The sequence below is a fragment of the Gymnodraco acuticeps genome, unplaced genomic scaffold (assembly GCF_902827175.1).
Source record: "Gymnodraco acuticeps unplaced genomic scaffold, fGymAcu1.1, whole genome shotgun sequence".
NCBI lineage: Eukaryota > Metazoa > Chordata > Actinopteri > Perciformes > Bathydraconidae > Gymnodraco > Gymnodraco acuticeps.
Window position 1 is genome coordinate 1,681,289 of NW_022990938.1, and position 26,161 is coordinate 1,707,449.

At 41.0% G+C, this 26,161-nt stretch overlaps 2 protein-coding genes across 3 annotated transcripts in view; both read right to left on the reverse strand.

The window, feature by feature from the left end:
- strip2 (striatin interacting protein 2) overlaps positions 1-1,336 on the reverse strand; it is a gene marked incomplete in the record, with an annotated part of 26,171 nt that extends 24,835 nt beyond the window's left edge. Inside the window, 1 exon segment of the mRNA XM_034234260.1 lies at positions 1,088-1,336. Coding sequence (XP_034090151.1) covers positions 1,088-1,198 — 111 coding nt within the window.
- Positions 1,337-3,163: 1,827 nt separating this feature from the next.
- ahcyl2b (adenosylhomocysteinase like 2b) overlaps positions 3,164-26,161 on the reverse strand; it is a 47,303-nt gene continuing 24,305 nt past the window's right edge. The window contains exons 2-17 of one of the 2 annotated variants that reach the window (XM_034234256.1): positions 22,596-22,704; positions 15,794-15,937; positions 15,296-15,396; positions 14,343-14,445; positions 14,157-14,251; positions 13,812-13,918; positions 11,889-12,005; positions 11,703-11,766; positions 10,700-10,788; positions 10,550-10,620; positions 9,529-9,623; positions 8,155-8,253; positions 7,473-7,541; positions 7,285-7,363; positions 6,582-6,702; positions 3,164-6,068 (exon numbers count right to left, since the gene is read on the reverse strand). In XM_034234256.1, the coding sequence (XP_034090147.1) occupies positions 6,062-6,068; positions 6,582-6,702; positions 7,285-7,363; positions 7,473-7,541; positions 8,155-8,253; positions 9,529-9,623; positions 10,550-10,620; positions 10,700-10,788; positions 11,703-11,766; positions 11,889-12,005; positions 13,812-13,918; positions 14,157-14,251; positions 14,343-14,445; positions 15,296-15,396; positions 15,794-15,937; positions 22,596-22,704 (1,470 nt within the window). In that variant the 3' untranslated portion in view covers positions 3,164-6,061. Of the gene's footprint in view, positions 6,069-6,577; positions 6,703-7,284; positions 7,364-7,472; positions 7,542-8,154; positions 8,254-9,528; positions 9,624-10,549; positions 10,621-10,699; positions 10,789-11,702; positions 11,767-11,888; positions 12,006-13,811; positions 13,919-14,156; positions 14,252-14,342; positions 14,446-15,295; positions 15,397-15,793; positions 15,938-22,595; positions 22,705-26,161 lie in introns of those variants that run through there. The other variant, XM_034234258.1, reaches the window with a different exon arrangement.

The window sequence follows — 26,161 nt, forward strand, 5'->3', positions numbered from 1 at the left end:
GAGAAACCCAGGAATGAAAAGAAACATCTTCTAATTTTGTTACATGGGGATGAATTATAGCTGCAGGAAAAAGAGGCATCATCAGACTGAGCCACGCTGCTTTCATGTTTAGAGAAGCAGAGAAGATTTACTGGTACGTATTTTTAGAAGCTGGCTCGAAACACTGTTGAAATATCATCAAGTTGGTTTGTAAACTGGTATGACTCAGCCACTGAAAAGGAAATCTCAATTTGAGCGTTTTGGTCATTTTTCCAACGGGAAATTCCAACAACTGATGGTTGCAAGATCTCAAATGTAAGGATTTGCTGCTTCTGTTTATACGATATTAAGGTGGATATTTTCTGGTTTTTGACAGCTAGTCTAAGAAAACAAGCAATGTGAATAATACGCGTAAAGATCTGAGAACATCACCTTTTCCCCCTTGTTATAGACAAAACAAACAATTGATGAATGAAGAAAATAGTTTGCAGATTAAACAATATTGAAAATTATTGATAGTGACTCACCTACAATCAAGTAATTTTCAAATATAAGTCCATCGCCTTATCAGAGCCCAAAGTCAAGTATTACATTTGACCAGCAAACCTCTTTATAATGACATTAAGTGACTATTATATTGCCTCTCTGAAGTCAAAACTTGCTAAATGTTTACCATTGTCTATTAGCTTTTATAGTAGACTATCAAAATGTCAACAAAGCAATTAATTAAAGGACAGAAGTCAATGTCAACTATGGAGAATACAGATAGTATAATGGATGGACTAATTCCCACAACATGACTCTAATAATAAGATGTATGTTTGGTAGTGGTGGTGTGTGGTCTGACATTCCTCCACCTGCATTCTCCACGTTGACTTCCACAGTAGGATTACTGCTGGGTTATTTATAGGAGGCGGGTCCAAAATAACACCTCGCTGTCTGCCTGACTGCCTGTCTGCGTGCTCTCCAGCCAAGACACCGAGTCTCTGCATGGAAAAGGACGTGTGAAAGCTCCCCAGCAACAACACGCGCACACACGCGCACGCACACACACACCGATACCATATGCAGTAGTATCCGACCGTACCCAAACACCCCTCCAATTTACCTCCGACTCCTTCTGCAGATCCTTGAACACATCTTTCCCTTTCGGCCTCTGTCGGTCGCCGTTATCGTTAAGGATATTTATGATAGGTACCTCCATGTCCTCCGCCTGCATGTTTCTCGGTCACCGTGGATCACTTCCTCTCCGGTGGATAGTGCATACCGGTCCGGTGGAGAGCTGAGACTCACTGCACAGTTGGAGCACCGGCTCCTGAGCTCAAGTTGAGGGTCTCCTCCTCCTCCTGTCTGTTTGGTTTGCTGTGCCTGGGCGCCCGGAGAAGGCGGGGTTAGAGATCTAACATCAGAGGGGATCATATGAAAGTAAAACTAGGTGGTGTTTACACAGAGGCAGTGCACTAAACAGCCAATGCTTGATGTATGGAGGTAGATTTGTCTCAATATTATTTGAGTGAACAGAAATATATTCCGTCTAAATGTGTAATCTGTAAATTCCACAAAAGCAAAAAAAGATTTGTAAACTCACAAAACCTAAGCCTACAGAGAATGACAGTAAGTAATGCACACACGTGTCTAAAACATTTCAGAAAACAGTCTAAAATTAAAAACATGAATTGCACGGTCACAAAGGCACATAATAAACCTTGATGTTAATACAATTGTCATTGACTTTAGGCTACATAAAATTAAGGTATCTACAAAAAAGGCATCGTTTCTTTATTCAATTTAGCTGGGAGCTTAATACATTAACCCGATGATTTAGTAGCCTACATCTACAGATGGGACTACAGATGCCTGTCGAAAAATATGAAAAACCACAATGTACCAGTTTTGGATGATGGATGAAGCTCCCCACCAGCTGTGTCAAACTGAATCAACATGAAACAAGATTTCTCCTTGGTAATAAAACGTTGAGCAATACAATCTGCTGTCAGGGGTCAACATCAGTCTGTCTTATTTATGTGAAATGTAAGATGGAGGTGGAGGCCCCGCACCCTCCCTTTGGGTAGCAAGTGAATTATTGATATGTTGAGGTGGGGGTTTGTGTGGCAAAAATGTCTACCAACACACAAACCCCTGACAGTGAAGAACCACTTATGATGACATGATTAGATTGCACAGTTGCTGGTTGAATCAGTTTAATCATTTGAAAGTGCAATCCAATGAGATGTCAATGAGACAGAAAGGTTGTGTTTCCAGAAGTTGTCAGATGGTTTTACCTGTGGTTAGAGGATGCTGCTTATTTTACATTTATAGTCTCCAAGCCAAAGCTGAAATCACCTTGATGACATCAGGGTTATTTCTAAAACTTAAACTGATAGAGCACTACGAACAAAACAATTGACATGGCACATTTAAAATGATGTTGTACTGAGAACTCTGCAGCTTGGACATGGATTCCCATACAAATAAAATCAAACATTTTATTAAATTACACCTTTCATTATTTTGTTTACAATGCAAAGGTTTATATGTATTTGACATTGAACTTGATGAGTTCATACTTACATTTTTGTTATATAATCTAAGATACAGTATACTATATTAAGTAGTTAATACAGTCACATGTAGAGTAAAAGTCCCTTTTGAAGATAAAAACCCATCTTGAACCCATGTCAGCACATAAACAATAATTTAAGTATGGAGAAAGGGTAGAGTAATAATCTGAGAATCTCAAGATTTAGGTAATTTTTTTACATTTTATATAACATACAATGCTTTTTAAAACCGTTGTATAAAGTCCCGAGCCAAAATACTTAATATAGTGTAATACAAACTCACTTTTCACTCCAACGGTGTGACAGATCTTTGACATGTTCTTCATATATGTTATAAACATTTCCCTTTCAGGGCACAATGGGCTGATTTTGTTGTGTTGATTTGTGTGTCAAGAATAAATAAAAGGCTCACTGCCAGCTGTTGATGTCAGAGACGTCCCTGTGTGTTGGCTCCTGGTTCAGATGACATCACTGTGGCTCGGACAGACCTCAGCAGCTGCACCCCCTCCCCCAACACACATGAACACTATACTGAGAAATCAGACTGCAAAGACACACAAACACCTACATATGGGTGATTATGTGTTGACACCAGTCGAATCAAGGAGATGTGCACAAAGAGGTTACAGTTTTTTTAACATCTTTATTCAATAAGATTACAGAATGTTTTAAATTATTGCTCATCATCTACCATTATCACTTGCAATATTTAAACATAGGTTGTTTTTTTAATTTATTCAACAACTTAAAACATGTTTGAGAATTTGCCAGTTTGCACTGTATTAGGATTTACAACAATAAATACAGGAGTGGATTCTTCTTTTACCTTCCTATACTTTTAAAGGTTGTCATATCTGTAGTGTTTATATACAGATACGATGCTGGTGTCTTCCTCCGCCCACCCGTACGACAAAACAAAATAAATGCTTTCTCCACATAACGCACAGGCTAAGATCCTGAGGCAGCTGTTAACGAAAAGCAATTGTGGACGACAAAAAAAGATGTGTTCAAATACAGAAAGACATTAAGACACACACGTCATCTTCTATAATCACCTCAGCGTTCTCTCCAGATGTTATACTCTTAAACACACATTCACACTTACAAAAGGGAAAAGTAAGACAACAGGTTTAAGAGCACAGGTCGCACTACTATAAGAAGGGATTCTCAACTGCACAAGGAGACATTAATGCACAGACTTTGTGATAATGAGGTTGTCTGCTGTGACACAGTGTAGGATCTTGGGGCGTGCGTTACTACGCGCCTATAAATGTATATATTTTGTATACGTTAGTTTGCTTTTGCCAAATTAATTAGGAATAGCTTGACATTTGGGAAATACTGTTATTGACTTTCTTGTTGAGACTTGCATAATAAGATCAATCCTACCCATATCTGTATGCCAACATTGTGTTTTGCCGAAGATGGGAAATGATGGAAAACAGCTAGCGTGGCTTTGTCCAAAGTTAACAAAATCTAGATACAAGCACCTTTAAAGCTCACACTTATATTATTTTTATTTGATGAAAATGTAACTTTCAGAGGCGCTTGTAGTCGGACATTGTTGCTTTTTAACCTTCATGTTAACATAGCTAAGTGGCTGCTGGCTACAGTAACATGTAACATGAGCGCTATACATTTTCTCAACTCTGCACAAAAGCAAATACAAATATTTAAAAAAATTGACTTTGGTTGATGTTAAATAGTTTGTAAAGATGTCAGTGTTACACAGCAATTACATTTTATTAATTGTGCATATTCTTAGTCTGAATGAGCTAAACTGGTAAATTAAAAACCTTTTTGTGCTATTTCCTCTTATTCAAAATGTGTAAGATGATCAAAGACCTGGATAATGAGCTACTGCATGTGTGTTTAAGCATGTGATCCCTCTCTGTGAGAGTAATGGTGGCAGCGTCTCTCAGCAGGTTAGCAGAGGACCTGATGGGTTCAGGTGCAGAGCCAGTTTTGCGGCGGGCGGGGTGCACTTGGCTGTCAGCTGAAATGACTGTCAGGACTTTCTAATTTGCACCGTCAGGTCAGCTGGAGAGAATCTAAGTCTTTCAGGAGGGGAAGAAGAAATTAAATATTTCAAGGCTAGCAAGCCGAGTTTTGAGAACTTAAAAAAAGAAAGAAAGAAAAGTGGGAAATAACCGTTTACAGGCAAATGCACGTGGATATACAGCAAGGGTAAATGTGCTTCTTGGATGAAAAGAGAATATTTCCCAGATCTTACTTTTTAAACTGAACTTTTTCGGTGAGTACCAAAGAGTTGTGGTGTGTATGATAAAAAAACAAACATATTTTTCTTTGAGGACCTGATTGAAGATCTGTTTGAGTACCGGCCAGGCAGCAACTTGCTGCTAATTTGGTTTCTCTTTAAATATTTTCTGTCACAGTATTCAAAGTGAGGGCTTAAATACATTTATTACACTTATCATCAGAACACTTAATTGCTTATCTTTACGACATATGATGATTCCTTTCCAAAAGTAATGATATGAGGTGGCGCGGGAGAGAAAAGGATAGAAAATGTTTCAATATAAATATCTAAATATACAGTATGTAATGGTCTGACAACCTGCCATGCTTCTAATACAGTATAGTCATTCTTGGTAAAGGAAGAGGCTAAATGAAAAGGTTTATCTCTCACAAGCTGGAAATACTTCGACACAGGCGCTGTGTGAGCAGCTGGAAGCCGAGAAAGAAGCAGCCAATGAGATGTTTTCACTGTGGCTTTGAGTGACAGGTGGGAAGACCCCGTCCAGTCGTACTAAGACAAAAGTTCTGACAACTACAGGCTGATCGGACACGCATAAAAAAATGTTTAAAAACAGACACAACGGTGAATCTCAATGAGAATGATCAAATAAAAGTCATGATATGATTGGACCCTGCGATCCTGCCATATCCTCGCCCACTAGGTCTAAACCCCGCCCTCTCAATGTTACACAAGAGTAAAACAAAATCACAGGTAGAAAAGAACAGACAACAAAAATAGGACAGGAAAAAAAGTGTCCGTCACTGAATCTTCAACAGCCTTCATTCACACAGATTTCTTTTCTTAAATCAAATTATTTTTGTATATAGTATATATCATTTTAGCATCAATAATTTCATCTTTAATAGTTAAACAATAAAAGATCTGGCAATGGGAAGGAGGATTTACATACAAGTCGACATACAAATGAGTGATTAAAGAGAAAGAGATAATTGTGGTGAAAAAGGAAGTAAAACTTCTTCCGGAAGAAGACGTCGCGGAGCTAGCTAACGGCTAATGGCAGGAGCAGCTCCACAGATTTCGAGTTTAATTATTGTTGTCGAGCGTGAATAAATAAAACGGCTGCCATAAGCGCAAGATAAGCCCCGCCCCCTCTCAGTCAGAGCTCCTCCCCAACCTCCCCCCCATAACATAAAGCAGGTGTGTTGACTGTCCTTCCTTCTGTCTTCCTCCTCCTCCCCCTCTTTGAGTCTGTGCCAATCATGGAGTATTTGTATTTCTTCAGTCAAACGTCGACACTGGTTTAATACCTTTGGGAGAAAAACAGAAAGCACAAACGTTAGGATGATAGTTGACTTACATATAAGAGGTGAAAACGTATCCAAGCACTGTACATGCAGGATTGACGGTCTCTTCCTTTAAAGGATTTGATCTTGACCTGACTCTTGAATCTCGGCACAAAGTAGGTACAAAATAATTAAATTACGGAGCAAGGGTAGCGGTTAATAATCTGAGAAAAAAATCAGATTTTTCTCAAGATTTAAGTCATAAATATTTGAGAGCAAACTTTTAATTGATTTTAGAATATAGATGTTATTAAATAATAAAAAACAACAAGTGAGTACACTATTTTCGTGATAATTTAACTACATTTCTGAGTTTTCAATATCGGAGATATATTTACACATTTTATCTGGGAAATTCTGAGTTTTTGGCTTTAATTTTTTTTAACTTTTATATAACATACAATGCTTCTTAAAACCGTTAGCCCCTAAAGTCCCTTCAAAATAAGATTGTCGTCAAGTGTTGAAGTGTTTCCTTACCTATAGTAGTTTGGCTTGAAGGGCCCGTTCTTGTTCAAGCCCAGGTACTTGGCCTGCTCGTCACTCAGCTCTGTGAGATGTGCGTCGAACGTGGGGAGATGTAGGCTGGCCACATACTCATCTGCAGGGCAAAAGAGAAAATAAGCATGTTAGCAAGACCAGGCAACTGTGGCTGATCCATCATTCCAATGAGGGAAGCTCTCCGATGTACCATCTCATTTCTCTTGCACTGTCTACTATCTCCCTTCTCATCATACTTCCTTCCTTTCCTTGCGTCAATCCTCAGTGTGTGCAGTGGCAGCAGCAGCAGCCCACACTGACCTACATTTGTCTCTCTGTTTTCATTTACTGTGTGTGCACTCTGCTTTAAGTCACAGAGTGGACACTAAGAGAAGTGACGGGCAGCACTGCAGACATGCTGCACACACACACGGACTCATTCTACTGTGACTGATAAGCTATCCACAGACTGAACAGATGAGACTGACTGTGTTGTCTATAGAGATAAACGCAGTGTGCCTGCAGGCTCTCTGCTGGGGAAGAAACAACTTCCCTGCTGACTTCCTGCTTGGTGGCTACTTAAGTACCAAACAGGGTATTTTAGATCTTGCTGGCGTGATATCTTGCTGCGTGTTTGAAGTATTTTTGTATACAGAAGTCTAATTAATTCCATAGCAAATTCTGGACTGGCAAATAGTCTTACCCATCTTCTTGGGCAGCAGGTAAACATCCTGTTTGTAGCGTCCCTCTGGGGCGTTGTACAGCTCTATCAGAGCCAGCGCCTGGGCGGAGACACACAAGCGTTAGTTACAAACACACTTTTGCCGACATCTTTATAAATCTGAAATACAAAACTAATCATGTCAACTTATGTAAAAGGTATTGTTTTACCTGGGTGGTGGCGGTGATGGAGAGAACAAAGGTGGGCACAGTGGAACAGCTGAGGTTCAGCAGACGACCCTGTGTAGGGGAAGTAAAATGCATGATTGTAAAGTATTACATTGTAAAACAAAGTTACAAAACAAAGTAGGCATAAGCTCTTATTTTAAGAATCAGCTATCGAAAAGTCACTATTTCAGCGGCACTAAATGATGACGTTAAGATGATGTATAAGTTCTTTAAATAAAATACATTTGACACACAGGCCTATTTTGGAACAGGGAGTGATGATGGCGGCAGGAGAGGTGAGGGTGGAGGATCTCCTGATGCGGTTAAAACCTGCTGGAGGTCAAACAGCTGCAGAGACACAGCCATCGATAGACAGACTGCTCTCATTCTGTCAGTGTGAGTCAAACACACACGCCTATTCTGAACCTGCAATGTGCATCTGCAGTGTTGTTTCTGAAAGTATAATCCCTCGTTCTTTTCTAATTTGTTTACAAAATCTCAAATAAATAACAGTCTCAAGCTCCAGCTAGGAATTTTAAAGCTCTTATACTGATGTGTTCTGAGTAAGTGCCTGTGTGTGTGTGTGTGTGTGTGTGTGTGTGTGTGTGTGTGTGTGTGTGTGTGTGTGTGTGTGTGTGTGTGTGTGTGTGTGTGTGTGCGTGTGTGTGTGTGTGTGTGTGCGTACCTCAGCCAGCAGCACTATCCTCTTGCCATCAGGCCAGATGACGTGGTCCACCTGAGAGCGCACTCTCTCCCAGGTCAGCTCAGGAGTCCGCAGGCTCGCCTACAAGAAGAGCAGATAAACAATCATTTGTTTCTGGTAGGGATGTAACGATATACCGAATGTCGCGGTATCGCGGTAAATAAACGTTCCAATACCGTCGTGAGACTGACAAAATCTACCGCGATTTAAAAAATAAAAATGTAAAAAAATTTAAACACTTTTTTTTGTTTTAAACCTTTATTTAACCAGGTGGTCCCATTCAGATCATCGATCTATTTTTAAAGAGAGACCTGTCCAACATGGCAGCAAGTTACAACATGAACATAAAACAACAGAACACAAAAGGACATCGTATTTACAGGGCTATATTTACACACCTTGAGACATTGACAAGTACCAACAGTATATTTATATCTTGCCCTGTCAATAAGCCTCACCTTCTTGGCAAAAACTGTATTGTTTTTGAAGTGGTGGTGGAGAGACAATGTACAGTTTGACCCACTGCTGTCACCCATGACAAAAAAAAACGTGGACTTGTTATCGCGATATTATCGTACCGTGAGTTTTTGGTATCGTTACATCCCTAGTTTCTGGTGATCTTTTTTTCTCGTCTACCACTTCTGATTTCTGTTGAGCTGAGCTGTTACACATGTATTACAGCAGCACAATTCATCAAAAGTTTATCAAAATTGCAATATGTTCTAGTGAATTTCAGAACGCAGAAATAAATACATTAAAGAGGACCTATTCTGCTAATCTTCAGGCTCATATTAGTATTTTGTGTCTCTACTGTGACCCGTTTCCTTGCTTTAACGTTCACAGTTGCAATATCTGTCAAAATAATAGCAATTGGTTTTTTTTCTTCACATGTGCAGCCCTAACATCATAACAACGGACCAGAAGTTTACTAAGTGAGTCACACCTCTCTTTAGTGTCTGAACTACTCCTTGATTGCAGTCTTCTTAATAAATATACATTTCATTTTGTTCTATTCCTAGCACTGCTGTCTCACCGTTTTATGTTTAGGAGAATCATCTCTGCTCACTAATTGTAAGAGCACATGAGTAAAAAGCTTAATGTACTTGTGAACCAATCTGTTCTAACAACAGCATTACACAGTGGGATCAAGTAGTAAAAAGGTAGCAGTAAAGTAAGCTTAGTTCAATCATCCATGTCCTTTTTAAAGACTAGCCTAATTCTGACCACAAATGGCTCATCTTACATCAAGCTCAAGCTAATCTGCCAGTTACTGTGACATTGTCATCATGTCAGGTGGTTTGTTTTATTCACTATGGTTTTGGTTTCTTTACAAGGTATTACTGGATGCTAACTGACCACATCGATCTCAGTGTTGGAGTGTCCCATGTTGCAGACGATGCAGCCGTTCTTCATGCGGTCCAGGTACTCTCTCACCACCACGTTCTTATTGCCTGATGGAGGAGGAGAGATGATAAAAGAGGAAGAGAAATGGTCAGGAACAGATTAGAGCACACAAGCAAAACGAGAGATTCAAATAGGGAGAAAGCAAAAAGGTGAAAATGACAGTTTTGTCAAATGACTTTTCCAACAGTCTTCAATAAAGTTAAAATAAATATATAGGGGAATGAGTCTATATCCATTTCTGTAAAACTTGGTTTTATTGCTTTTAATTGAACAATTTAGCATTGTTAAATTAGTATGGAAATGTTAAACCAAATGATATATGTAAAGTTACATTTTCGGTTGGAAATATGATAAAGGATGAACTCAGCTGCAAAGGATATGATACATGTAGTCAGTGGCCGTTTGTCAATGTCGAGTAAAGCTGCTCCAGAGCCACTATTTCAAGCATACTACGTCATCGAGTGGCGCCGAATCACTGTTTAAATGCCCAGCATACATGTGCTACCAAGCAAGCCTCCTCGACATTGAGAAACGGCCTAAGTTTTCATTATTCTTACTGATAATAGCTTCTCCCTGTATTTCACTTAACAATCATTCATCATCTGCAAGAAACCGACAAGCTTAATGGATTCAAAGCCTATACTGGTTTATTTATTTACACCACTTTCTAACTAAAAAGGGAAAATCTGACATGAATCCCATGCAGCTTCTTCTACCTCTTATCTGTCATGTTGCAGTCCCCCTGTGAGAGAGCCCCACTGCTGCAGGCCTGCCAGCGAAACATTAAGTAATGACGCAGAGAGGCGAGTAATTCTCCGCTCTAATTAAGTGCAACTCCCTGGCTGCTGATCTGAGAACTTGATTAGTGACCGTTAGACCCCGCCGACAAAGACTGAGAATCTGCGCGGTCATCCTGAAGAAGCACTGAGAGAACGGCATGTTCCTCACACAGAGAGCGACGGATGAGGCTGACCTGTGCAGGTGATGACGATGTCCACCTGTCTGATGACTTCATTCAGCTTCACCAGCCTGAAGCCGTCCATGCTGTGATTGGGAGATAAAAGGTGTGAGGCTAATGAAACACAGCAGTGGTGCATAGCAAGTGAAACGAGTGGAGTCTTACCACGCCTGCAAGGCACAGATGGGGTCGATCTCTGTGACGTACACGATGGAGCCCATGGCTTTGAGGGCAGCGCAGCAGCCTTTTCCCACCTGGGAGTGAACGATATAAGATTATATTATACAGTAGTGAGACAGCAGTATGTTTCAAGCATGAATCCATCTGTTAAAGCAGGTGGTGTTTCATTGAGAGCCTGTGCAGTTGGTTTATCGCAGCTGTTGTGTCACTGGACATCATTTGTTATTTTTTTTCTTTAAACAATCAAAGTTTTCTTTATTTAGAGTCACATTACAGCCTTTTTTATTTAGTTACTCATTAAAGAATGTTCAACATTTTCAGATTGTTATATTGTTAATGTAGGAAACTTTGTCTGCTTTTAATTTGAGGTTTAAAAAACGTAGAAAATGTAAACAAAAAGGTCACTTCCGGGAAAATGCATGCATCCACATAATCCCACATTTCCTTACATGTCGTCAAATGTAACTTGGCTGATTCTTTCACAGAAGCAGCTAAACTCTTACCATTTTTATTTTGAATACTAGTAGATGTTGAATGTAGAAACCCAAACTGGATGTCCCGAATAAAAGTTTTTTTCACCCTTCTTTATAAAACACAATATCATTTTTTTGTCTCCAAACAACATGAATTATTCAACAGTTTTCCAGTCTGGTAGTCTTTTATAATGGAACATTCAGCAAAACAGAATAAATTAGTTTTAACAGAAGCTAGCCAATGCTAAAGATACAAAGCTCTTTAAGGACCTGTCACAATTTTTATGAAAAAAGCAGTTAAAAAAAAAAAAACGTTGCATACTTAATTCCCTGTCCTTACTTGCTTTAGTGCCAAACAAAAAGGGGGAACTGATCTTCTAGCTCTAAGTCTCTCCATTTTCAAAAGTGGATTTACTATACCTAACTTATTATTCCAGTTATAATAGTATTTCAGAATAAAAGCGTAAGATGTAGGTGTCTCAGTGAACAGGCCTGTATGAAAATGTCCTCCTTACCTCTCCGTATCCACACACCACCACCTGTTTGCCTCCAAACATGACATCAGTGGTCCTCTTCAGGCTGAGGACAGAAACACCATTGTTTCTCTGGCCGACTGATACATATTCAGAAAGTATGGTCTGCCTCGCCACATTGAATACTCTAAAACTATAAAATAATCTGTTTTAATATACGTTTCATACCCGTCGAGGATGGACTCTCTGCAGCAGTACAGGTTGTCAAACTTCTGCTTGGTCACCGAGTCGTTGACGTTCATGGCTGGAACACACAGCTTCCCCGCCTTGGACAGCTGGTACAACCTACACACACACACACACACACACACAAATAACAAATGTAAATAACTCAAGCTATGCAATAATAATAATTGTTTAGTGTTGACAATGCCGCTTCAACCACTAGTCATACATTTACCTTAAAGGTGGGGTAGGTAAGTTTCAGAAACCGGCTCGAGTGCACTAAAATGTGAAAGTACACAGCCGAAAAGAATCCGCCCCTTCCTTCAGACTTCCTTACAGAGCACCTCCTCCAACTCACATGAACGCGCACATGACGTCAGCAGACTGGTGAAAGTGGCCGCCTGTTGCTGGCGAGTCATTGAAGTACTGCAACAATGCACGCCCAATGACGGCACGCCCAATGAGGGCACGAGATACATTTGTGCGTGCACGAGATGGAAGGCTGACAGACAGGGCGGCAATCCAATCCGTTTAGCCGGCCCGGCTAAACGGATTGGTTGTACTTTTTACAGTATTACGGCTTCCACAGATGACATTTTTTAATGGATTTTTTGTCAAAGCACTTAAGATATTCATTGCCATCGGGATGTTAAGAGCATTCCATGGAATATAACAAAAAGTGTATCTCGAGCCGGTTTCTGAAACTTACCTACCCCACCTTTAAGGACAGACTAAATAATGACTAAAACAAATATGCCGCTCAAAATTATTTTCCATTCATTTTTAGAAAGGCAAATCCCTGACAAATACAACCTGAAGCAGAATATATTGTTAAAGGTCCCATGTCATGCTTTTCCGGTTATTACCCGTCCCCTTGTGTGTTATGAAGGTTTGTATGCATGTAAACGGTCTGCAGAGTCACAAACCCTCAAAGTACACCCTGTAGCGAGTAAAACTCTAACACAGAAAAGACCTGTCTATGCTGCCCCAGAATGCCTCGTTGGAGATTTCTCTTTTTCTTCCTGGGTACAGTGACGTGCCCATACCCAAATGGACCAATCCGTGGAGCCGTTACGTCCGCAGACACTCAATCTTTTCTCAGCTGCAGCTCTGCCGATTTCTCCTCCCTGATACGGCAGGACGCGGCGAGGCTGTGAGTCGGTGTGTGAGCACTGAGCACACACACAAACTCCCAGCCAGGCTGCGGGTATGTGTGTGTGTGTTCGGGCTGGGCTTATAATATGAATGTATTCTAGTAGACCTCAACAATGGAATTATGATCACTAGAAATGGCTATGACATGGGACCTTTAAATGTGGATTTTGGAAATGATTGCCTCTAATGTTTTTAAAAAAAAAATATATAAACGTAACATATCCTTTTTTTGCCTTATTTGCAAATACTGCAAATGTTTTAATCACAGATTTCTCTAAGCGTCTGTAGAATTTACAGCCTCCGGATATTCAATTGACCATTGTTCAAATAGTCTTTTATTTAAAGATGATTAAAGACCTACCTTTTTATCTGGCTATATTTAAAGTGATATAGCCTTAGTTTTTAAGTTTTAATCAGCAATTTAATTTCTATTTATTCACATTGTTAATTCATAATTTTATATTCTTGTTTTGCTAAATGTTATTTAAGCATTTGTTATTTTATGTCAACCCTTTTGGCTGCATGTTTGTATAAAAGGAGCTGCATAAATAAATAGTTATTAATGCTAACATTCTCACCACTAGATGGCGATGGTACACCAGAAACTGTGCGTGTCTAAGTGTCTATAAGCTGTCAGTTTTGTAAAAGCTATACTTGTACATTCTCCCAATTAAACTAGAGCGACCTGGTTTTATCTGGGGCAAGAAGTGATATATCTTTTTAAAACTTTGATTAAGATAATGAAGGATGTGTGCATGTGTTGTGTCTCACCTGTGCACACCGGTAACACTCTCCTCTACAATGCCCTTTATCTTCTTGAACATGTTGGGGTATTTTTTATAGATCCAGTGAGTCAGGTCTCCACCGTCATCCAGGATCTGACAGAGAGAAAAACGGAGAGAGAAACACAATTAACACAATAAAAAGAATGGTTAACTAACCCTGCAAATAAGGTTAGTTAACACATTTTTAAATAGGGTGTCCTTTCTCAAACCTAGATTTAGTACTGTGGTAAAAATAGAAGCACCACCAACAGGGACTGTAAGTGAACAAAACATTTTATATTCTTGTAAAATATGCGTAAAGTAGGCTTTATTTAGAGTGTAGGTGTGCTACCATGTTGGGTTGCCAGCCTTCCACGTTGACACAGCGGTCGATGCACCACCAGAAGTCGTCCTCTGACTCACCCTTCCATGCAAACACACTGAAACCTAGAATCGAGACAGCAAGCATTTTATATATATACATATAGAGAAGAGCAGAAAAGGATTTGGTCACACACCGATAAACTCCCAGTCTCACCTCCTTCTGCCAGAGCAGCTGCAACTTCATTCTGGGTGGAGTAGATGTTGCAGGCAGCCCATCGACACTGAGCCCCCAGAGCTGAGAGGGTCTCCATCAGCACCTGAGGAGGAGGGGGGGGGTTTGTCTTAACTGCTGCAGTAAAACCATCTTATGTTAAAGGTCCCCTATTATACTGTTTTTCATCAATATATTATAGGTCTCAGATATATACAAAACATGTCTCTGAAGTGTTTGGCTCCAAATACCAAACGGATCATTGCAGCATTACCCATAATCCCCTCTGTTTCAGCCCTGTTTCCAAAGTGCTGATTCTCTGTCTGTTACTTTAGATGAAAATAAGGAGCCCCTCCCCACGCCCCTCTGAGAGATATTTGGTTAAAAAGAACACAATGGTGCTCTAGGACAGTGTTTCTCACACTTTTTCATACCAAGGACCACTTAACCAATACAAAAACACTCGCGGACCACCTAACTCCACAAATATCCAAAATCACAGTTTTACTTAAGCTCGCTCCATTGCGGAGATATTCCCGCGAGAGTGCGGAAAATTTAAATATATTTATTTTTCAAATGTGAAATGTTACCAATATACTCACGGACCACTAGGGGGCGATCACGGACCACCAGTGGTCCGCGGACCACACTTTGAGAAGCACTGCTCTAGGAGGAGATTCAGGTGGTACGGTGGGGGGGGGGTTACCTTGGTTGGTGATTGGCTAATGGTTACTCAAGCCAAAACATCGTTATGACATCATAAAGTGACCAAAATCTGATCAGCTCATTTTCAGACAGGTTTTTATAGAAATGGATCAGGACAAAAAGAGAGAATCTTTCTTCCTGAAACTTTTAGAATCTCTTTACACATGTTTATGTATACAAGACGTGGGAAGTGGATTTTGCATAATAGGTGACCTTTAAAAAAGGTGTGTGTGTTTTGCATTCCCACTCACAGCAGTCTGGGCAGTGATGTGGGTGCAGCCCACCACCTTGGCTCCAGCAAGGGGCTTCTCCCCCTGGGCTCGCTTCCTCAGAGCCATCAGGGCCGGCATCTCTGAAAGACACACGAGGGAGCGGATAATCAGCTGGATGTTTGAGGAATCCCAAACGTTTAATCCTTCTGATACTTCATCGCTAATCCATCAACTCATCCAGCTGAAGGAGTTACTGATGCTAACAGTGTGTGTGTGTGTGTGTGTGTGTGTGTGTGTGTGTGTGTGTGTGTGTGTGTGTGTGTGTGTGAGAACGTAGCCTGCAGGGTTCAGCTGCATGTTCTGTGAAGTCATTAGGCAATGATATGTATAAATGGTGTTTACGCGTTGGTTTTTAAAGGGTGTTCTCACTAGCCAGTCTCACACTGTATCATCAGTAATACAAACATATGGCTATTCGGATTTGAAAGGGAACTTGGTTATTTGATTAAAGTAATCACTGCCGGATGTTTGGTTTACCTTGCTCTGCAATCTCAATCTCTCTGCGTCCGAAGTCGGCCTGTTTGATGTTTTTGATGCAGAAGTCTCCGTTGCCCTTGGAATTCTTCTGCTGTTTGTCCCGGGGAGACGTCTCATCGTCAGAGCTGTCCGTGTACGACGCCGCTAAAAAAGAAACGTGCATAAAAACAACAGAACTGTCAGTATGTGACACACATAAAATAGGTAGAAAATTAGCTTGTATCGAATTGACTCATAAAACCAAAATATAAAATCGTAATCATTTCTACTTATCTCAAACTACAACACATTTAAGGAGGTTTCCTATAGAGACTTTGTGAAGATGCCATTATTTACTTTTAACTGCCATCTGCTCACAACACAATAACATGAGCCAAACTGAAACGTCTGCTCTATTTCTACTGAATGGTTCTGCTCGACTTCACTCACTGTGGGTTAGAGCAGGGGTTCCCAACCCACGGAGGTGTTACTGCCGGGCCGCGAAATAGCTGTGAGTTTATCGTAATATTTGCAGAATTATAAATATATAAAAATATTTTATCATAATATTTTTTTCAAAAAGTGTTTAATTTTCGCACCTATACCAGTGATATTATTTCATCCAGTAGCCTAGTTAATCTTTCACCAGATAACCGTTGAAAATGGCTTTTATGATGTTCCGAGGGATTCGGCGGCTCAGCCTGGTCTCAGCCTCTCGTGCGCACGAGAAAGTTACCGGTGCGCCAAGTAGGAAGAGGAGCACAGGAGACAACCGTTTCATTGCAGACTGTTATGTTAATGTGGGGAAATGGCAGTGCATACATTATTTGAGATATATTTCAAACACGGACTTCATTTTAAGGACATGTCGGCCAGGGGTGCAGAGCTATTTGTTTAAGCAAAGGATTGGCAAAACAGGAGAGTAAACCAGTCTGCCTTGATCTAGGAATTCATGTCCGGGACTCTCGCGGTATCTGTTTTATAGAAGGAAACCTCCTTCGCTTCATGAAATGGCTGCAGCATCAGGAGGCAGCGCGACGTATACTCCGCCTCTGAGAAGTGCAGCACCAGCCAGCGGGTAAAGATGTGTCTTTTTACGCACCGCCTTCGCTGTGTTTACCTTCATCAGAACAGCGAGCTACGTGTTAACCACACACACCTCTACACACATCTCTACACACATCGAACTGCCCGATTACTCCCCCTTTTATTAGTTGTTTAAAGGAGATGTCCAGTCACCAAGGCGCATGATGTGTGTGTATGTGCTCAGCTCAGCTCTGTGTGTTCGGTGTTTGTCCGACACCGGCATTTGTTTTAAAATGAATATGAACAGTAATTTACACACATCTGGCTAACTCCATAGGTAGCCTATATGCGGGTGTTCCCAAAATAAATTAGTTTAATCTTAATCTCGATGTAGTGCGAAATGCTGTGGAACGTGCACCGGACGTCACTATCATAATAAAAACAAATCACACACACACACACACACACCACACACACACACACACACAACACACACACACACACACACACACACACACACACACACACACCACACACACACACACACACACACACACACACACACACACACACACACACCACCACACACACACACACCACACACACACACACACACACACACACACACACACACACACACACACACACACACACACCACACACCACACACACACAACACACACACACACAACACACACACAACACACACACACACACACACACCACACACACACACACACACACACACACACACACACACACACACACACACCACACACACACACACACACACACACACCACACACACACACACCACACAGGATTATCCGTAAATCATACAAACAAAACCAAAACGTTGTATTATCTGTTCTTCCGTTTTGTTTTAAAAACCGAATAACGTCGGTTTTTTGGTTTTCAGTTTTTACGAAAAACCAGAAAACGACACCGGTTCCTTTTTAAACGTTGTTAATATGTTTTGGATGCATATTGTTCGAGTAGTTGTTCAGGATGTTAGCCTCTGTTGCTACCTGCTGCTGGTGAGTAATATTAAAATCAGTTAAAATTGACAACCGGTCCGTGATTTCTTTTTGAATGTATCTGCCGGTCCTTGGCACAGTAAAGGTTGGGAACCCCTGGGTTAGAGGTTTCTTTCTAGATCTTGTTAATAATCTGGGTTGAGAGAAATCAGTAGCCTTTGATGGTAGCTTGTTTATTTAAAATTAAAAAGGCAAGTAACCCTTCTCTCTGGGACCAATCAGTGTCACTGCTCCACCTTCAAAGGCGTTATAAAAACCAGGTACTACCCACAACTTTGCTAATGGAAAACACAAAAAGAGTAAGTTGTGTACAGTGGAGCACAATGTAGTGGACATGTGACATTATTGGACTCCTGAGATATTTGTTCCCAGGAATGCACTATGCTTTCAGAATCAACACATACTGTTGTAAACCGTTAGAGAAGATTGTTTGAACTCAAGACAAGGATATTTCCAATGGTGAAATCTTCTGACCTCCATGACACTTCTACTATGGCCTATGTTCATGCATTGGTAACCCCTATCTTACAAGGATTGTATTGAACTGTTTAACCGTAAGGATCACAGCCAACGGTCAACAGAGGGATCAGCAGGTTCAGCCAACTAAGTGTTCTCAAGCCATGACTCAGCAATACCTGCAGTCTGAAAAAGGATCGATTACATTGGTACCTTTAAGCGCAGGCATTATTTCAGGCCAGTTAAAGTACCGATGCACCCTTTTTAGTTATCTTAGCGACACCCATTGGCCTGATGATGACGCACAGCACTCGGCGCCACTAAGACAAAACATCACAGCTTCAATGTCAGCGTTTACAACCGGCTTATGGATCAGTCTCATAAATCCTCTTCCCTTCACTCTCCTCGGCTCTTTTGGGATGCACTGATAAAAACGGAGGCGCTGGTTAATGCGGGCATTACATTCAGCCCACGGTCACGGCCATATCTTACTTTAATCTTCTGTTTTAATCCCTTTAAAGCCTATGTATGTGTGTTTTCATACTGCCATGTGATACCTCGACTTTATTTCCATGTAAAGCACCTTGAATATCTTACAGATTTGTTTTTATGTCTTTTCAACAGCAAGGAAATTCAGAGCTTTAAGGTTTCAAATTGCAGAAACAAACACAATGCACTCTTGGTTTCTTCACTGTGAATAAAGCCTGTATTTTTCCTCAAGCCTGCAATTTGACTTTGGTAGGCCACAGATTTATTCTGCCCAGCACAGAGTTTAATCGATTATGAAGCCATGTGTAAAAAACCCTCTGCAAAAACTCCAGTCCCTTTCCAATATAAGACTGCAGTAAAATGTAAAGATGGTAAAAATGTGCTTTAACACTAAAAGGAAGCATGTCACAGCAGCACATGACCATGCAGAATGACCATGGATGGATCAGTAGCAGAGAACACTGGGTACCTGGCCAGCACTGTAACAATACTGCAGTTAGAGAACATGCTGTACTGTGCCAGAAAGGAAAAGGGCTTTAAAGTAATAATCCATGAGTCTACCATTTTCTTTTGAAACCCCCCATCCGTACTGACAGGAAGAAAGGGTGGAGGTGGGAGGGGGGAGTGTGAGGAGAGGAGATCATGAGGGTGGATGCACCGATACTGCAAAGGATAGTGTCTGGGACAAAGCCAAAGACAACGAGCTCGTTAAGATAAAGTCTTGGAGGAGAATATACTTGACCCATTTTGAGACTTGGGGATACTACTATAACACTACTTGATATCTTCCAATCTACCAGCCAGAACTACAACTGTTATTTTAGATGCACTGTTCAAATGTAACTTGGTGTGCATAAAAAATAGCAATCCATTGTGAGGAATTGTACCCTTCAACAATTTCAGATAAAAGGCCAAACAGAAAAAGTCAGATTTCTCTTTTCTTTCTGGGCATTCGTCCAAAACCGACGCAGTTCGAAGAGTAATACAAGTTCTCCTGTTAAACTAATGTAAACCTGCATTCATGCCTCTTGTACTTTTATCCATTTGAATGGTTTTGCTCTTAGCCAATCACCGCAAGTGACAAAGCTACGTGTGATTGGCGCCCACTACAGCAGCAGCTATGGGGAGAAGAAGTGGTTGAACTTTACGCAATTACATTACATGTTTTTATCCAAAGCGACTTACACAACATATTTTATTATCAGTAGCAACATTATTCTTGTGTGCAGTGAGATTAAGTACCTTCGTCATTACATCTCTGATGATGTCTTTGTCATCTGTGAAATCATCAGACAACGCTGCAAACTGTATGCCCAGGCAAACATATTAATGCGGACATTTCACAAGTGCTCTGTAGATGTCAAGGTATCACTTTTGAAAGCTTTCTGTACACCATTGAACACGGCTCACCTGTGGAGTAACTACAAGGCTAGCAACATGCAAAAACTAAAAGTTGCATACAATGATGCTATACGGTTGCTGCCGAGGGTACCAAGATGGCACAGTGCCAGCCAGCTGTTTGTTAACTTGAAATGTAATGTACAAATTCATGTTTCGCCTAGAAGAGTCAGACAATCATGTTATCTCGATTTTAATTAACCCTGTGAAGAGTTCTACTCGGTTCTCTTCCATGATTTTGAGACATTGGCGCAACAGCCTCTACAGACAGTGAGCATGTGTGGCTAGCTGTCATTGGACTGATTTGATGTTTTTCATCTGATTTTTTGTTTAGCTTTTTAATCTTATTTATTGTTGTGTATTTTGTCATTTTGTATGTGATATGGACCTTGAGTCTGAAATAAAGATTGAATGAATACTCAATACTGTGGACTATCCCCACAGGTGCAATTTGGGATGAAGAGTGTCTTGCCCAGGGACACAACGACATGCTGACTGCAGTGGGGTTTGAACCTGTGCTCCCCTGATCTGCACACCAACGCACTAGTCCACTGCGCCACACGCCAATTAACTGCTTCCATCCACAAGATTGGTATCAAAATAAATAGACCAAAAAAAACAAGAACTCTATTGGTATTGGTTTAATTTTGAGGGTAATGGTGGCAGGTTTTTTTTTGTGCGTGACCACATTTCCATATTGTTCTATTTTGTAGTCTTGTAGCCCTAAAAGAAACTGCACTTGAGGCAATTTCTTCAGACTTTCTGGAGCCACAAAGGGGTACAAATGTGGTAAAAATGAATGACATATATTAAAGTATTTCACCGTAACAAATCTAAAATTCTTACATATACATTTTCACAAAACAAAATTAACACACACACACTTTTTTCCTCTCATTCAAAACCACAACCTTAAGAGGAACCTTTTATAATCCTAATCTAAACCAAAGTGTTCCTGGGAAAAGTACTCCTGATGTGTTCGGTGTGTCCTCTCTGCACTGTGGGAACCATCAGAAAAATGAGAGGCACTCCAGTGAGGGAATTATGGGAGAAGACAGGGAATCAGCGGACAGGGTGGGAGAAAAAAAGAGAAAGAGGATAACACAGGTGGTTCAAAGGGGCGATAATAGGGCTGCACATGTTTCTGAGAAAGAAAACGTAATGTTGGCAGCACTGACGCATTTCAATTTGAGCAAAGGCAAAAAATTGAGCGAGATAAATGCAGGCCGTTTGCTCCAATAATGAACTTAATATCTAGTGAAATAAATCCAGATCTTTAGTCATCATCAGACAGCCTCTTGGAGGGAGGTGAGAGGAGAGAAGCAAAGAGAAAGAGTAGAGGAAGATTGAAAACAGGAGATGTGTGTTACAGGGGGATTGGAACAAATCCAAATCTCACCATAAAAAGGGGACCCTACACCGACGTGCCAACGTTGATCTTAGACCAGTAAAGTGAGCACAGAGCTGAATTCAACAAGCATATCATTAAATATATAAGTTCCTGCAGTTCTCTCGAAAACAAAGAGTAATACATTTCAAGCCTGATTTTTCACTTCTTGAAAGAAAGAATGGCATGGTACTTTTTAAATCAGCTGACCCCGTTTGGTAATACCAACCCTAAAAAAACATATGGTGGCCAGCAAACATGCCGGTGCGAGGTCACAGGACCAATATATTTAATCATTTCTCAGCAAGAGTATTATACACTCGCTCACTATATGTTCAGCATCCATCTCATATTACTGACTGAAACCCCATTTGTCCATCTGCCATCCATCTGTGGCAATACAGACTAAGTGATCACGTAAATGACCCTGACACACAGCAGGAACTCTAAAAGCAGAGTTATCAGCAATGTGTGCACACTGCTTAATCTGCTTCAATTTTGGATGCTCTGAGTGCAGAACAGGATTATTAATATTAGAGTGCGCTCTCGAAGCGCTAAAGCCAGCACTTTTCTTAAGGGTTTGCCTTTTTTAAAGTTAAAGTTTGACATTTTTGGAAAAACAGCACTCTTATTTGTTGTCCTTTAGTGACACCTTATTGAGAAAAGTCCCGGAATTAACAAAATAATCCAGCATTACTTTCCCCTAAAACCCCAACAAGATTGTTGTATCCGTTGTTGTACCAATTAACAAACACTCTTGAATAATGTTTAACTTGTGGGCTTAAGAGCAGCTGGTAGAACTTTTTTAGAGAAGCTGTTTTCCTCCATTTTCAGCCTTTAGCGCCTTTCCCTTGTTTACCCATCTCACTTGACCCCAACTAGAAAGTACAATCAGGCCAAGCAAACAGATTTCCAAGGGAAAACACTTCCTTTATCTCTGTTGTCGTAAAAAACAACCGTAATGGAAACATGTCCACCGGCGGTGTGATAAGTTGTGGGCTGTTGGGATTGAGCAACAGGAAGTGTCTACCTGAGCTGTAGCTGTCTGTGGAGGACTGGGAGATGGAGCGGGACAGGGAGCGCCGGCCGATCTTGGAGGGCCGCTTGGTGAACTCCTGCTTCTGGTCCGCAAACTGGATCTGTGGGTGGACGGAGCAAAAAGGGACAGAGATCAGAGCGCCGAACAGATTTTACAGCTGCATTGGTTAAGATCACATAAGAAACGGGTTATTTTTGTCAATATGAATTGAGTGGGCACATGTATAAGGGTCTGTGTCCAAATAGTGCATTTTTCTGGCAGAAAGGCACTGGGAGAAGCCTCCTCTCAGTGATTCATCGAAAAATATACCCTAGAGACTATTTTTGTTGATATCTTTACAACAAATCACCGCTGTTGTATGACATATGCCTTGGATTGCATGATCCGTTTGTGCTACTATATTCCACTTTGACATTGTTTTTTTCACATCTAACCTTAAGGTTCTTGCTCTCACACTTTTAATTCATTAGTGAGCTTCATGGCTCAGTCTGAAAGCCTTATAGTGGGAAGGACGATCCGTGTCTTTTAGAGTTTCTGTCTAAAACATTCTGTCAAAAACAAGCTTTTTCACAAATGTCTGCAGTGACGCTACAGGCGTGTTCTGAAAAGTTGAAATATGTTATGCTGCTACTTATCTTGCTGGATGTAGCACTTTTTCACGAGGCAACCCCATTCAGCGGCATGTGCTCTGTTCTCATTGGAATCAATTGAAAAAAGTTGTATATGGACGAGGTATCTCTTACTTCTTGCAAATGACCACAAGGTTTTGTATACATACAGTTATTTTAGCAAACACTCTTGTAATATGGGAATTAGGGCTGTCAGTAGACTTACAGAGAACATCTATTTTTTATGACTTTTTCTTTCTTTATGTTGCGTCGATGCAAGGTCAGCAGAATAAGCGTTTTTTTTTCAAGATATAAGGTTAACGATAAAAAGAAAAGACAGAATATTGGCAGTGCCGTCTGCAAGAGAGTAGTTGAGTTCACTCTGACTTTAAAAGATAATGAAAACAATGGGGCCATTATCAACCCGGTGACAAGGCCACACAGCAGACAAGGTACAACAGTTCAGTCTGTGAAATACGTGGGTGTATGGTTTTATTAACTGTAGCCAGGTCACAAATTGACCATGATTCTATCGCATTGTTAATCTTTTTCCGTTATTAGAGTCAATAGCTTGGTGCATTATAATCCATGTACTGATAACATTAAGAGTATGAATAGCTTACTTATTCCTACCATTAAAAAAAACACGCGACAAGAACAAAACGTGTAAATAGGGTTCGTGAAGAGGAGCATGAAGAAGCAATCAAAGTGTGTCTCTCTAACTGAGAAAAGCTTTTGAATGACTTCAAATTCACCAATGCCACACAGACGGAGGTGGTGAGCCGCTTTAAAGAGAAGCAGAATGAGTCCGTGCTATTCATTTTCCCCCGTCCTCATTCTCCTTGTTTGAAAAGGACCGTCCTTGAGTACAATACAAGCAAATATTTTCAGGTTTTAATCAAAGAGAAATTGCAGGATTTCTGTACTATACTCCTCTAAGGACCCAGCTCACGAAGAACATCGAGTCAACTAGAGGTCTCACACCGTTTCATGAGAAAAAGTTGTATACTTTTGATGATGGAATATAATAATGTCTTAGCTTTTCTCTCAGGTCTGTGAGCAATTTCTTAGAGGGACCATATACTGCTTATTTTCAGGTTTCTTTTGTATCTCTACTGGGACATGTCTCCATGCTGTTCAAAAAGGTCTTTATTTGTCTCACACTGCCTGAGCTGCAGCACCTCTTTTCACCCTCTGTCTCAATCCAGAGCACAGTCTGCTCTGATTGGTTAGCTGGCCGGCTCTGTTGTGATTGGTCACAGCTTAGAGATGTCCCGCCCCTTAGCAGGAGCGCTAGCCAATCAAAGCACGAGTGTTACGTAGTGATGTCACTATAATAAAAAGTAAACAAAGGAGTCCAATCGAGGCGTTTCAGAAGGGGAGTGCGTAGGAGAGAAACTCTGGGATTTAAACCTTTTCAGACCATTTACATTTACAAAAAAACACACTACAGGGAAGGGAAGATCCCAAAAATCACAATAAGGCCTCTAATGGCGCGTTTCCACTGCAGGCCTCGCTCGGTTTGGTTAGGCCCTATTACGGCCCGTACACACAGCAGCTTTTGGCGATTTGTCCACCGCTTCCAGCGCGTCTCCGACCATTGACTTTGAATGGGGATGACGTCACTTTCCCTCGCTTGTCGCCGAACTGCATTGTGGGGGGGCGAGGCGAAGATTTCCAGGATGTTCAGGATTCCAATGTTGAACAATGTTCAACTTTTGAGGCTGAGCTGGAAGCGACAGCCAATCAGATCCGTTTATGCAAATCTGACAGTTCAAGCGCTAGCCAATCAAACCGCGTGCAAGCTGGGAGAACCAGACCGCAGTTCATTCTATATTCCTAACAAAAATGGAGGAGAACTTAGTTATTGCGGTAGCAAATCACCCGGTTCTTTATGACCAGTCCCTATTTACTTACCGGGATACAAACCGGAGGAACCAGGCATAGAGGGAGGTGGCAGAGACAGTGGGTGAAACTGGTAGGTTTTCGCTTGTTTGGGGATTTTATATCCAGTTTACTTGGTTGCTAGTTTACTTCGTTGCTAGCAAGCATAGACAGTATCATTAGCCAGCATGGAATGTAGCATAAAATAGCACCATAGACATTGATCTCATAAATGTTTAAAGAAATAGTGGAGAAGAACCGGGGTTTTTTGCTTTGTATGTCGGGGGCGGGAGATTCATGTGATTGGTTGTTGGTCGCGAAATCCCCAAGCTTTCAGACACGCCCAGCTCCAAGATTTTCAAGATTTTTGAAAAGCTGCTGTGTGGACGTACCGTTAGGCCCGGCTCACTTTAATGCTGCCCTCCATTACAGTTTAAGAACTGGGGTAGTTACTATAGTAACCCAGTGTAGGCGGAGCCGTGACGTCATCTTCAATGAGAGCCCCAGAAAAACAACACAGCCGTTAGCTCTTAGCACTCAGAGCTCACAGCTCCTCATATCTGTTCAGAAACTAGACAAAAGTTAAACAAGTACAAACCACAGACTGCCTGTGTCATGGCGAATACAGTCGCTGGTATATTTATGTCTGTATAGGCCGTTGTTGTGAGTGTGGACGGTCGGAGCATATATAACGTTAGCTTAGCCAAGCTCCATTTAGAAAACACGCATTTTAAAAAGGGTTTTTCGCCTGCCGTCTGTCTGCAGACTTGTCAAAGCATTAATTCATGGTCTTTACTAACCGGTATCAGTATGTTGTTAATTCGGCATCATTTTGAAACGTGTATGACAATTAAATCACGGTCAAATATGTTCATCTTGTTGTAGTTGTAGCCGCCTTGCCAGCGATTCTCTCTAGTTTAGCATACTCAGCCCGACTCAGCCTGGTTGTTCCTGGCCCTAGAACCACGATTTAGTCGGGCCAGAAAAAAGGTGAAAAAGTAGCCCCGGGCCAAAACTAGACCAAAAACGGGCCCCGCATGGCTCGGCCCGCTGCAGTGGAAACGC